Raw genomic sequence first — 14,665 nt, forward strand, 5'->3', positions numbered from 1 at the left:
TGTCTTGCGGTTTCAAAAGACACCTTCAAATTGAACGATAGCACAGACACTATTGAATTTTACCCATTGTATTTAGTTTTTACCCTTTTTATTTTTAAGAATTAATGACTGAAACAGCCGTTTTGCTATGACCTCAATCACTTTTATTTATTATTTTAAATATTATTTAATTTTATTATTTGAATAGGCCAACTTATATTTGAGAAGCTCAATTTGAGACCACTTAATACATTGAAATATCATAAATATTGAAATATTAAAAAGTGTATTTCAAAATATTGAAATTATAAAAATTTATAATACTGAAATTGAGACAAATTAATAAATTCAATGTGTTTTTTTTTTGAAATAACTCTCAAATATTATTTTTTTGTTTATTTAATGATGAATAAATATGATTGCTTTAGTCAATCATAAAAACTAATTTAAGTTTAAAATAATGAAAGGATAATTTGATCGTTTTTTAAAATACAATTATTTTTGATGATTTGCAAGAATCTTTGAAAAGAATATAATATAGGTTCTATTTTTGTAAAATTTATCCAAATCATGTATTACATAAATTACGATTAAAACGATGAAAGAACCAAAAAGTGTGTTTTGTGTTTTGTTGTTGCGTGTTGGATGCGGGATCCTGCTATTTCCGAAATCGACAAAAAATTTGGAAATTTATTTTCCGAAATCGAAATTATATTAATGTTTTTAATATTCTTATATCAAAAGGATTAAAGTTCATTAAGAGAAAAACAATTCTTCTTCTTCAATCTATTGGCGCATTTATTTCTACACGCCAATAAGGAAGGGAAAATTATAAGACACCATGGTGTCTTCAAAACGCTAATTTTTGATATTTTTAACAACCCTATTTTGCATCGAAAGAATATTCTTTTAGAAGAAAAATCAGAAGCTACAGTCAGATATCCTTTCTTCAATATACTTTTGTTAAAAAAAAAAATAATTTCAAAACAATATCAAATAATTTTTACCGCAAACCAACAAAAACAACATAAAATAACATTAGAACAATATATATAAAGCCCAAACAATAAAATCAATAAAATAATTTTGGAAATCGAAAATTTTCGTTTTTTCCAACAAGAAAATCCGAAATGTTATTGAATAAGATGCAAAACATTCGATTTTCTTATTGGTATCTAACTGAAATTGGTTCGAATTGAACATAAACAGGACTTCCTACAATTGGAGAGCTGACAGCCTTGAAAATATTCAGACCAGATATTACAGGAGATGCTGGTTTGCAAATTGGAGGTTCTGTAGTTTCTGGTTTAGATTTAATTGGTCCTCCGTAAGGAGAGAGAGATTTCGACTGTTTGACAGCTACCAACTCTTTGCAGAGTTGTGTCCATGCAGGGCTTTGTAGTTTTGGCGATGAACTTCCAAGTAAATTCAAATTTTCACCAAGATCGAAAACAACTGAAGATCTTTCGTTTCTTTGGCTGAGAGATATGATTTTATTGGTCAGATCACACTCTTCAACCATTTTAACTTTCTCTTCTTTTGATAATTGTTTGAAATTTGAAATTATGGCGTTGTTTAAGATGCTGTTCTCTGGAAGTTCGAAGACCATGTCTATGGAAATGTCATTGAACAGTTTGACGGCAAAACTGCACTTTTCATCGTGATCTTCAAGATATTTCTGCAAAACTTCAAGTAATTGGTTTGTTAATGAGAAATTCTTGAGTATCCAACATATTTCGTAGCATTGGATGGTAAAAATTGACTTTTGTTTCGTAATTGCAAGAGATAATAAACAATCTGCTAATCTTGGGGCGTCATCAAGTGAAACTAGTGACTTCTTCTCATTTAGAGCTGATCTGAACCAATAAATGGCATAATCTTCTTTGGGGAAGTATTCTATAAAAGAATCTATGTATTCTGAAGGAATTGTCGTAAAAGAAAGTAAAATTTTTGTTACTGTGAATCCAATACATGATTTCGAAACGAAAGGAAGAAGATAGGGGAAGGGATTATTGATTCTGGAAATAATGTTCAGATTTTGAAGATCTAAAAATGAAGAAATAAGATTGTGAAAGGCAACAATCTGTTTTTCGGATTTTTGTTGAATTTCGGAGATGAAAGTGTTTACACAAAATATGAATTCGGCAGAATACGCGATATACTCGCGTATTTCAGGGGGCCCTTTGATAATATAGTTCAGGCAGCCTTTATATAGTGGAAGGGACTTGCCAAGTTCATCAGGATTGGCTAATGCTAGGTGAATAGTATTTATTAGGTTTGATTCGCTCTGAATCATGTTAATTAGAGCTTGAGCATTGCGCTTCATTACTGTAAGAACAAGATCTTTTTGGAAAATAGACTTAATATCGGGAGTTAATGCAAAATCCATTGTTAAAATAAATTCAAGTCAAAAACCGTTTTCTTAAGAAAAAAACTTCGGCCATGTCTTATGCAAAATCGGAAAATTTTTTTGAATATGTCATTGAAAGAATACATGATTTTGATTCCAAAATCTTCAATGATGAAAATCCTCTCAATTTCTATCGTTAAGGTAATAAAAATTCCATCGTGTTTTTAAAGCTGTTTTGGGTATACATATGACATATGGCTAGTACCAATCAAAATAAATTCATTTCAAAGGAAATTTTTTATAATTTGATCACTTTTCTGGAGAAAAAATGTCTGATTTCAATTTGGGAATGGCAAAAATATCCATTTGTGTATGCCTAAAAATTTAAGTCATTATTAAGGTAAAATTAATGAAAAATGCATTGGCTCATGAACTCGGCCGTAATTTTGCATTTTAGGCTCTGGATTTATGTCATGCACTTATGTTCACTTGGAAAAAGAACACCAAGATGAAGTTGAGAACTTTTTCCCAAATGATAAAACTGGCAAGCATCTTACAAAATTTTTAATTACTAGTGCACAAGATTAGATAATAATATACTTTTTTTATAATTGATGGTTTGTTTTTCTCAAAATAAGTAGGAAATTGAATGAAATTCAATTTCCGACTTATGGTCGAAACACTTTTCATTAATGCCTGAGTGGATTCGTGAAAAATTAAATCTTAATCATTGTTTACAACTATTCAATTATTCAAGTGCCCTCAAAATTGAATTTATGAATTCAATCATGTTGATTTATCCTTTCAAATATAAAGGTAAATTCAATTATAAAACTTAGTAAAATATATTGTAAAATGAAGAAAAATGAAATAAATTTGAATTCAAGTTTCATACACGAAATTATAGAAATTATTTCTAATAAATTTGATTACTATAATTACTATATGGAAAACAGTCTGTTCTCTATCACGTAAACTATTCAAAAAATGAATGAAATTAGCGTTGTGATTATCACAAAAAATATTCAAAATTCTTTTCTATGTCCTTCTTTATTTTGGCTTTTCTATCACAATCGATACTTGATTTCAGTCTTGTCGATGGGATATTGACAATAGGTTCAAGTGGAAAACTTACAGAAGGTAAAATTGGATCCATATTTACTATCGATTTAATTAAAATAGTAATTTTTGATACAAATGGTGATACATATTTAGAAAATAATGCATTTTTCAACTATCCAAATCTTATGTCATGTCATTTATCGTCAAGCGTAGTTTATATTTCGGAAACAGCTTTTAGATTCTGTAAATCATTATCGAATATAACTGTTGAATCTAGCAATAATTATTTTGTTGTTCAAGATCAAATTTTATATAATAAAGCTAAACAAACTATTATTAAAGTACCTGTAACTGCAACAAATGTTGCAATTCAAGACATAGTAACAACGATTAAAAATCATGCCTTTCATTTCATTAAAAAAATGACAAGCTTGTTCATTCCAAAAACAGTTATGTCGATAGAGCCAGGCGCGTTTTACGATTCGCATATAGACATAGTTGAATTTCAGAATGATTCTGAACTGAAAACTTTAGTATCAAATAGTTTCTCTTATACTTTTATTCAAAAATTAATTTTGCCAAGCACATTAGAAATAATCGAAAGCTATGCTATACATTCATATTCAAATTTATTTTCAGTTGAGTTTAGAGAGCCAAAAAAATTGACTATAAAGGAATATGCAATTTTTGACACATCTATCACATCATTAACAATACCTGCAAATGTGATAATTAAAGAAAATGCTTTCAATCCATCTAATAAACTACATACAGTTAATATTTCGGAATATGCAGTATTAGAAGCAAATTCTTTTGCTGGATGTCCATACATATCAAACTTTTCAAAAAATGGAAATATTTATGATAAGGATGGATTCATTTTCAATGGAACAACACTTATTTATGTTCAACAAAATACATCTGATCATTTACATATTAATTCAAGTATACATATTTCTAATCCCTCAATTCAATATTCTCAAAATCTCACAAATTTGACAATAACTGGTGGTTTTGTTAATAATTCAGTTATTTATGAAAATAGTTCATTTGAAACAGTAATTGCTGCAGCAGGAGGTTTAGAATATATTAATCTTCCAAACACTGTCAAATATCTTGGAGAATTTTGTTTCACAGGAATGAAAAAACTGAAAAAATTAATTATCAATAGCGATATACAAATCATTCATTCAAGAGCATTCTATCAATGCAATGTCCCTGAAATACATTTTAAAACTGTTTCGGAAATAAAAGAGAGGGCATTTAAAGAGTGTTATGCAACAAATATAACCTTTGAAGATGGTCCCTACATAATAGGTGAAAGTGCATTTCAAAGTTGTAATTTGCAAGAAATAATTTTGCGAAATACAACATCAATAAGCGCACAAACTTTTATGTACTCCAATGTAATGACAGCTATATTTGATGATAGCTGCAGTGCATCATCAACCGGGATATATGTTTTTCTTGGATGTAAGAACTTGAAGTCGGTTACTCTTCATTCAAGGATCGAAGTTCTTGAAACACAAATGTTTGGTAGCTGCTATAATTTATGTCAAATAAATTTCCATCCGAATATGCAAAAATTAACAATTGGGGATAAATGTTTCTATCAAACTTCTATTGAAAGATTTGAATTCAATAGTAGTTTAAATAAAATATCAGCAAATGCATTCCTTAACTGTTTAAATCTTAGAGAGATAATCATTAATAGTATACCATCAAAAGTAGAAGGAGGAATTTTCTATCAATGTTCAAACCTCAAAAAGATTGTAGTTCATAATATTGAACCATTAAAAGTAGAAAATCTCAAAAGATTGATTTTAGATATAAATAATCAAATCAAAGAAATTATATCATATTCATCTTATCATCCAGATTCTTTATTTGCAAACTTCATCAGTCTTGAATCGGTCTTTATAAACTCATCCACTATATCCAACTCTCTTTTCGAGAATTGCACAAGCTTAAGAACAGTTCATTTCCAAAACGCAAATGTTTCTGTAGGAATTAAAAGTTTTTATAACTGTCGAAACCTTGATCATTCAATACTTCGGAATATATCATCAATTGGTGATTTTGCTTTTTATGGATGTAGATTTCCTTATTCAATTATAATTCCGAAAAATATTGTTAGAATAGGTTCATTCGCTTTTTCAAATTCAGGGATCATAATGATTAATTATTGTTCTGAAAACATATTGTGTAAAACTGATTCATTCGACTCGAATGCAAAGGCATTTGTAACTGAAATATATAATGAAAGTCAATTTTGCTCATTGGAAACTATGCGAATAGATAAATCAATTTGTCATATCCCTCATCAAACAAAATTTTTCCCATATCACTTCAACTTTAGAAGACTGCGTAGGTGATTCCTAATTTCAAATAAGGGTTTCGTTTTGCGAAAAAAACGTACAATACGCAATTTCGCTAAAAAAACATTTAGCTAGCAATTTCGACCTTTGACTCCACTCAAGACGTCACTTTTTTAATTTTGCGGTATCATATTATTGGAAAATCTTTATGAATATTATATAAAAAGTCTCTTTAATATCTATATTTCATATTTTTATCGATTTTTAAAGTTTTTGCGAAAAGTATTCAATTATTTTTGCTATTTTGTCGGGTAAATGTCAGATTTGCGACATTTTCTGATATGATATTCAGATTCTACGTTGATAATAATGCATATAGAACCCTCTTGCTATTGTGTCAAAATTGCGAAACCGATAGCAAAAATATCTCGCAATATCAAAATTGAGATATTGAGTGAATTATGCATTATAGAGATTAAAAATCTGATTTGTGAAAACATCTCATCAGTTTCTAGCTAATTCAAAAATCTTTACTATCTTATTCGATTAAAATGAAAAGGGAATAGTTTCATTATGCTTTAAATGACAGCCTAATATAATCATAGTTTTCGCTCAATATGCAGCATTTTTTTTTCGAAATCTATGGTCAATATCCTAAATACTGATTGCTTTGCATTCATATCTCTTACATTTTCTATACCCACATCACTATTCATTGCTATTCCTATCTTTTTCATTTTTGTTTGTTTCTCATAATTTCTCAAAAAACATGATAACTTGATATTTGTAAATATCATACTTTATAACGTAAATAAGAACTTGACCTATTAAGAAAAGCAGTAATGAAAAGAAAATCTGAAATTCATAAAAATTACAAGTTTCTGATGACAATTAGCTTAATTAAACCAGGTACAAGATTATATAATTGTATTTTCTATCCAATTATCCATATAATATCTTATCCAGAAAAAATAACTTGATCAATACCAAATGATTTTTTAACTAGTAAATAAAGTATTTTCTTTACACACACATTGTATATCATGGTTTTTTTTTGGTTTCGCAAAACATCCAAAAACAAATATGCTATAAAAGTGACAATTTTAGCAAAACGAAACCCTTATTTCAAATATATTTATTCTTGTTTTATTTTTAATAAAACGTTTATTTATAGTTATGTGAATAATTTAAAAACTCTAGCAATAAAGTGTTTATAAAATGATTCTAAATATTAATTGAACTAATGGTTGACCTTTCAATATATATTTTCAATTGCGAATCGATTGTAAAATGAAAGGACGACTTTTGAAATGGTGCAAAGCTGAGTTCTGGTATATTCTAAATGTTACTTGGAATGGATTTTCAAATTTAATTCAAAGTTGGACCAAGTAGTTTTAATATTAATTTTTTAAATGTATATAGAGGTCACTAAACTAATCAGGAATTCAAGGCCCATAATTTTGAATATACAACAAATTCAAAATCTTAACACTAAATGTAAATTTGAATAAACAATGTTATATTAAATAATGTTTTACCATAATGCATCATTACAATTATCAAATCTTTATAATGATAATACTTTTTCAAAATAATACCATAACATTCATAATTGTCATAAAATTCAACTGTTAAGACCGATACATTCAATCCATCTATCATACTTGAGATAGTCAATATTTCAAATATTGTTACATTGGAAGAGAAATGTTTTAACTTGTAAGATCTTAATCGATATAAAAACATAAATGGTATTCTTGTTAACGAGAAAGGAATCAATTATGTACCGAGAAACACTGAAGATGGCTTTGTAATAACAAATATTTGGAAATCCGGTATTTCAATATTCTCAAACATTGACGAATTTAACTTCAACATTCAGTGAATATTATTGTGGAAAATCAAATGTATATAATGATTCTTCAAAAACATTAGTTATTGCAGCACCGAGTGGTCTTGAAGAAATCGAACTTCCAAGTTCAGTGAAAATTCTTGGTCCATTTTGTTTTACAATAATGGCATAATTGAAAACACTAAAAATCAATTCTGACCTTGAACCAATCAATGAAAGTGCATTATATCAGTGTCATGTTTCTAAGATTGAGTTTTAAAAAGCAGAAACATTAAGTACAAATGAATTCAGAGAATGTTATTCAACAAATATTACATTTGAAGATGGACCAATTACAGTAGGGGAAGACTCTTTCAATAAATGTCAACTCAAAGAAATCACTTTCAATAATGAACTTCAATATCCACAAGAGTTTATCAATTGATTCTATATACTAATGTAATATAAATTCTATAATACCTTATCCTTGGCTAAAAAAGTTTAAATTTTGCTCACTCTTCAGTAAATATACGATAAAGCTATCTGTCCATACTTTAGAAATATAAGAGTGAGAAAAATGAAAAGATAAAAATAAAAATGAATGCACCGCCCGGGAATCGAACCCGGACCCCCACCTTGGCAAGGTGAAATTCTACCATTAGACCAGCGGTGCTTTACATTTCCTCTTAAAATAAATTTTACCAACATAGAAAATTGCCAATTTCTAATTAGATTGTCGAATTAAAAAATATGGGAAATCAACTGTATATCTCTTTCATCAAAGCTAAAACTGACAGTGTATCTTAATGATGCACTTCAATTTGCTTAATTAACATTATATTTCAAATATATCATCTTCATTTTTTTTTCTAAAGACGAAATTCTTAAATATAACATTCTTTTAATTTTTAGAAACTAATTACAAAATTTTAAACTCAAAAAAATAGTTCTTAACATTAAAATTCAACTCCAAGAGCTTAGCTTTTGAAAGCGTGACAGAAAGTTGCAAGCATATTCCTAACAAATAACACATAGCTATGAGTGGTAATATGTTATCACAATGTTTGTAATTAGATTGAAATTTGATAAAAATGAAAAAAAAAATCATTTAATAGAAAGTCTATACAGATACTCCTTGTCAGTTTTAGCTTTGATGAAAGAGATATACAGTTGATTTCCCATATTTTTTAATTCGACAATCTAATTAGAAATTGGCAATTTTCTATGTTGGTAAAATTTATTTTAAGAGGAAATGTAAAGCACCGCTGGTCTAATGGTAGAATTTCACCTTGCCAAGGTGGGGGTCCGGGTTCGATTCCCGGGCGGTGCATTCATTTTTAATTTTTTTAAATAGATTTTTCGTTCAGATTCTCGCTATCATAAGCTATTCGAGAGTATTCTTAAGTTTAGCTTCTTCATCTTTTGAATAAAAATGGTTATAATGCCATTTTTAACTTATAGTATCAAACGCTGTAGAATTTAAAAACTCGGCTTAAAATTTCTTAGATTTGATGAATATCATTAAGGCTGCACTTACGCCCTTATGACATGGCCTTCAATCAAGATGTTTAAGGTTAATATTCAATAACGCTTCACGCCAGTTGTCAAAAATTTGAATTAAAGTCAGATGGGCGTAAGTACAGCCTTAAGTAATCTCAATATCATTTTACACTCACACAAACAAAGAATTCTTTGGAAATAGAAAATGTCATTATTGACTACATATATGTGATCAAAAGCATATAAATATATCCAGTTTTGGTTGATGAGATTTGTTTTTGCTTATCAAAATTCAGCTGTTCTATTACCGTATGACCCATATAAAAAAAGAGTCAATGCTATTTATTCATATTTTTATTCCCAATCAGTAGTTCCGCAGAATAAATCGAATAAATACTAAATAATTGTTAAACTATGCACAAAATCATAATTATTTTAAGAGGAAATGTAAAGCACCGCTGGTCTAATGGTAGAATTTCACCTTGCCAAGGTGGGGGTCCGGGTTCGATTCCCGGGTGGTGCATTCATTTTTATTTTTATTTTTTTCATTTTTCTCACTATGATATTTCTCTGGTTTTGATCTAATAATTCCAAATAATTTTGCCATGAAATAGTTTTAATCAGTTATTTTCATATGATAATATATAGTTTCCAATCTCAAATTTTTTTCATAGATTGATTTGTTGAAAATATATATTAAATGATTTATTTTTCGAATTTTACACAATAATAATGGCTGTACTATTCATGTAGATCATTCCTGATACAAAAATGATTCTGAATGAAGCTATGTTTAGTCCGGACATGTTTCGCTCTGCTAGATCATTTAAGTGGCCATGTGATTTTTCTTGCAAAAACCAAATTATAATGATTATTATAATATATCTTTCATATTATTTCGCAAAGTAGCAAGATGAAGAGAAAAAAAATATTTTAAACGGGTAATTTTTTTGATGTCACAGCAATCTGCACCTGCTGCTAGTGCAACAAATCCACCAGCTTTTCAAGGACAAGACCGTCCAACAGACGTTCGTATGTCTTGCATCCTTGCAGCTAAGAGTGTTGCTGATGCTGTTCGTTCATCACTTGGTCCACGCGGTATGGATAAACTTATTCAAGAAAAGAACGGCGAAGTTATTATTACAAACGATGGTGCTACAATTCTCAAGCATATGGGCGCTGCACATCCAGCAGCCAAGCTTATGGTCTCCATGAGCCAAGCTCAAGATGTTGCCGCAGGCGATGGTACAACATCTGTTGTTATCTTTGCCGGTGCCTTCCTTTCAGCATGCAAGACATTACTCGAACGCAAGCTTCATCCATCACTTGTTTCAGACGCTCTCCGCATTGCCACAGACGAAGCAATTAAGATCCTCGACCAGATGCGTATTCCATTTGGCCAAGGCGAAACATTTACAGAACAAGAAAGAGAAATCTTAATTGATTCAGCTCGTACATCACTTTCATCCAAGCTCGCCTCCCAGTGGAGCGACATCCTTGCTCCACTTGCCGTTGATGCCGTTTTGCGTGTTCATGATGGCAAGCACGTCGATCTCAACGATATCCGCGTTGTTCAGCGTGTTGGCGGTGTTATTGATGACAGTGAGCTTGTCGATGGTGTTGTCTTCCCACACCATTTCCAGCGCCAGAGTGGCGATGCTCGCAAGATCAACAACGCTAAGATTGCCTTGATCCAATTCCAGATCTCTCCACCAAAGACAGACATGGAATCCCAAGTCATTCTCAACGACTACGCCCAAATGGACCGTGTCCAGCGTGAACAGCGCAAATACATCCTTAATATCGTCAACGCCATTGCAAAGACCGGCGCCAACGTTATTCTCTTACAGAAGTCCGTCCTTAGAGATGCCATTTCCGATACAGCCCTCCACTTCCTCAACAAGAAGGGAATTATCGTTGTCAAGGACATCGACCGCGAGGAAGTTGACTTTGTCTGCCGTACAATCGGCTGCCAGCCAATTGCATCCGTCGAAGGCCTCTCCGCCGACAAGCTTGGCTTCGCAGAGACAGTCGAAGAAGTCACAACAGCTGGAGGCGCAATTATCAAGATCATGGGCTTGAAGAAGGTCTCCAAAACAGTTACAGTCTTATTACGTGGTTCAAACGAACTCATCATTGGAGAAGCCGAGAGATCCCTCCACGATGCTCTCTGCGTCATCCGCTCCCTTGTCTACGAGAGATACCTCCTCCCTGGTGGCGGTGCACCTGAAGTGGAACTCGCCATCAAACTCGCAAAGAAGGCTGACGAAATCGGTGGAGAAATCGGTCACTGCATCAGAGCATTCGCTGACTCCCTCGATATTGTTCCTTACACACTCGCTGAGAATGCTGGTCTCGCTCCACTCGATGTCGTGACACAGTTGAGAGAAGCTCACTCCTCTGGAAAGATGTATTATGGTGTATCAGTCGTAGCTTGCGGTCCTGCTGACATGAAAGAGGAAGAGGTCCTTCAGCCGTACTTAGTAACAAAGAGCGCTGTAACATTCGCCAGTGAAACTGTTCGTATGATTCTCAAGGTCGACGATATCCTTGCTACACGGTAAAAATAAATATAAATATTACCTTAGAATTGATTAATTGATTAATATATTTCTTCATCTTCAGTTTGAAATTTCTTTGTGATAAAGAAATAAATTTGCAGATGTTTTAATGAGAACTGTTTGTGCTGGGATTTCTTGAATACAAAAGAATGTATTAGATAAATTCCAAAGTAAGAATTTTTTTGATTGCGACGTTTTTAGGTTCTTATGCTTATATGTGTTTTATTTATCAACAATGTTGGAAGTGATTTCTTTGTCATAGTCAATGAACTTGTCTCGTTGTCAATTATTAAAATCTGAAATATCAGTATGGATTAGGAATTTCAGCTAAAATTTTTATGTATAATTCAAATTGTGGTGCAGAGTGATATTCTGTATTATGTGGATAAGTGAAATTGAAGTAAAATGGCCATGAAATTTAGATTTTAAACTGAGATATTCAATTATAATCAAAATGATCAAGATATATTTAAAAGATGACTATATATTTGCATATTTTAGGTAAAGTTCATATCATATCTCAAAGGAATAAAAAAAATTATGTCTTTATCAATAATAAATAACAAATTTTATTATAAAAGTTACTCTTCAAGCTGGAAAAGAGATAACACCTGCTTACTAATGAATTCGAAGTTAGGATACATCTGAATGCACGTAATTATGTCACTTGGTAAAATTGAAGGGTTTTGTCTTCTTGTTTCGAATTCTTCGTTCTTTTTGAGTTCATTTAAGTTGATGTTTTTGAAGTTTCGCTTGTTTTCATCGTACTGGGATTTGTATTTGTTAATTTTGTCTTTAAATTGCTGAGCAACTCCATCTTCTGAGTTCTTTGTAAGCTTAACATTGATCAGGCGTGCCAAAGCATTCTCTTCGGCGTTGTATTGAATCGGAAATAGTGTAATAAATCCTTCTTGCGACTGTGGCTCTTTTAGAAGAGGAATTGGCTGTGCATACTTAAGCATATGGTCTTTGAAGAAGTCTGTGAGCTCTTTGCTCTTGGAAAATTGAGAGCCACGAGCTGAAGTTAACATATAATTTTCAAATTGAAGAGCGTATTGAGAAATGGATGGTAAAAATGATATGGCACGATTTGAGTCACCGCCAATATCTAATCTGACTTGAGAAATTTCGTGTGAAGTTTTAATTATTTGTAAAATATACGAAAAAATTGCTTTTTGAACTAATTCTCGTGCATTACTGTCTATAGTGATACCAGACTTCTTCAGGCGGCGATTTATTAGTGCTGTTATACCGGAAATAAAAGATTCTGTTTGGGCCAATTGAATTACTTGTTTTTCCTGCTTTGTTTTCTTCGAATTTGTTTTAGTTGGTTGGAATACGTACGGTTCTTGATATTTTGGTTTAATTTTAGTGAACTCTCCAGTTTTTGTATTTTTTGGATGGTCAACTGAGAGTCCTTTCTCTGAAACTGGCACGAAAACCTCATATTCATTAATATGCAAGCTTGTTGGATTCTTAATTTCCATATAAATATGAGAAGAAGAACCAGATCTTTTTTCACTCATCCAAATGTGACAATTGTAAACTACTCAATTAATATATGAAAATTTGAATCACTATAAATACATAGATTGCATTAGATTGAAGAGTTTTAACTCGTGTTAGGTGTTTTAGCACATGTGGCAATACATTCTATTTCAAATAAAAGATGATATAGAGATACATAGCATATTTCAAAATAAATAGAAGTATTATAAGTGACATTAATTGTATGATATCTAATTTCAAGCTTTGCACATTAGAAATTACAGACCAGTATGTTAATTTGATTATATAAATCAGAAAATAACATCAATTATCCTTCCCCAAAAGAAATCTGATAAGATTTAAGTTATCCCAAAAACGAAAAAGCTAACTTGAAAATACTCATTATATTTATTCTTAAACAAAATTGATTTTGAAATGTAATAAAATTATATTTCGAAAAATTTGATAAAATTTATAGAAATAAGCATGTAACAACCGTAATATATCTATTAGAACATTCCCAAAGTTAAAAATGAGCCCACATATATATTGTAATTATATGGTTGAATTCTTGCATGAGTAATTGGATCTGTTGGACAGTTCAATTTTCTTGTTTGAGAGTTTTTGATTGTAAATTTCCTTTGTTCTTCACTAATTACTCTTACAAGATTGTTAATTCTGATTAAATTATTACCATAACACTTTTCATATATTAATTCATCACCGCTTTTCCTGCAGACCAGTGTAAGCCCTGATGCTATATTATCAATGAGACTACACCCATACATATGAACTTTTGCTATTTCCGCATAAACAATCCATGCACCCCTATTGTCGATTAAATTACATGATTTAATTAGAAAAGAATTTTGTGAATCATGATGGGCTGCACATGCACTAGCATCTCTCTCGTTGTTTGAGGATTTGTAAGAAGTAAAAGTAGTATTTGAATTAGAACCACAACTTCTTATGTGATATAAAGAACCTGTATAGGTGTAACTAGAAGATACATTGCATGATTGAATTTCAATTCCACCTGATACCATACAAATTGTTCCTGAGCCCAGTCTGTTTGATTTTCCGGCGTTTTCAATAGAAGAATAGATTATCTTATTTTTGAAACTCTCATACGCGCTAATTTCTGAATAACTATATACTCCTTTTGTAAATTCTGAAGAAACAGATGAATCGTCGCTATAAATTCTGTCTTGAACGCATTGTCCTTTTTCTTTAAATAAAATACTTCCTCCTTCTCCACCATATCTTGAACAACTTATAAACTCTGATGTATCACACAAAAGCTTTGTTGCCAACGTATTTGAAATTATCTTAATTGCCCCTTGTGTTATTAATAAACGAAATTTGCATAAACTAACATAGTAATTGTACTCAATGGCATCAACTGCCTTACTTTGATGTGTATAAGTTTTGTGTGGTATGATATTGGAGTAAAATTCTTCCCAACAACCATGATGATTCATTTCAAATAAAAATAGAAGTTTGAATTTGACTCAATAATATGATTGAAAAAAATTATGATTATTATAATTCGGTAAATACTCGATGTCTATGTTAT

The 14,665-nt window shown here is 30.8% G+C and overlaps 4 protein-coding genes and 3 non-coding genes across 7 annotated transcripts, besides 1 other annotated feature; 3 read left to right on the plus strand and 4 right to left on the minus strand.

Moving 5' to 3' along the window:
* Positions 1-587: 587 nt before the first annotated feature.
* On the minus strand, positions 588-2,592 carry TVAGG3_0269350 (uncharacterized protein; the record flags this gene model as incomplete). Its single annotated transcript, XM_001321977.1, has 1 exon — positions 1,145-2,368. One exon carries the CDS (start codon positions 2,366-2,368, stop codon positions 1,145-1,147), a length of 1,224 nt encoding a protein of 407 aa, XP_001322012.1.
* Positions 2,593-8,142: 5,550 nt separating this feature from the next.
* TVAGG3_0269360 lies at positions 8,143-8,213 on the minus strand. The gene has a single exon. It is a non-coding gene; the product is annotated as a tRNA-Gly (tRNA).
* A 586-nt stretch (positions 8,214-8,799) lies between these two features.
* TVAGG3_0269370 lies at positions 8,800-8,870 on the plus strand. The gene has a single exon. It is a non-coding gene; the product is annotated as a tRNA-Gly (tRNA).
* A 192-nt stretch (positions 8,871-9,062) lies between these two features.
* Positions 9,063-9,189: a mobile genetic element.
* A 303-nt stretch (positions 9,190-9,492) lies between these two features.
* On the plus strand, positions 9,493-9,563 carry TVAGG3_0269390. The gene has a single exon. It is a non-coding gene; the product is annotated as a tRNA-Gly (tRNA).
* A 416-nt stretch (positions 9,564-9,979) lies between these two features.
* TVAGG3_0269400 (chaperonin subunit delta CCTdelta) lies at positions 9,980-11,604 on the plus strand (the record flags this gene model as incomplete). The annotated part of the gene is made up of 1 exon (XM_001321978.1): positions 9,994-11,604. One exon carries the CDS (start codon positions 9,994-9,996, stop codon positions 11,602-11,604), a length of 1,611 nt encoding a protein of 536 aa, XP_001322013.1.
* Positions 11,605-12,153: 549 nt separating this feature from the next.
* On the minus strand, positions 12,154-13,127 carry TVAGG3_0269410 (uncharacterized protein; the record flags this gene model as incomplete). Its single annotated transcript, XM_001321979.1, has 1 exon — positions 12,183-13,127. The coding sequence occupies one exon, from the start codon at positions 13,125-13,127 to the stop codon at positions 12,183-12,185; it is 945 nt and encodes a 314-aa protein (XP_001322014.1).
* A 471-nt stretch (positions 13,128-13,598) lies between these two features.
* TVAGG3_0269420 (uncharacterized protein) lies at positions 13,599-14,570 on the minus strand (the record flags this gene model as incomplete). Its single annotated transcript, XM_001321980.1, has 1 exon — positions 13,599-14,570. One exon carries the CDS (start codon positions 14,568-14,570, stop codon positions 13,599-13,601), a length of 972 nt encoding a protein of 323 aa, XP_001322015.1.
* Positions 14,571-14,665: the final 95 nt, after the last annotated feature.

The sequence above is a fragment of the Trichomonas vaginalis genome, chromosome V, assembly GCF_026262505.1.
Source record: "Trichomonas vaginalis G3 chromosome V, whole genome shotgun sequence".
In the NCBI taxonomy this organism is placed as follows: Eukaryota; Parabasalia; order Trichomonadida; family Trichomonadidae; genus Trichomonas; species Trichomonas vaginalis.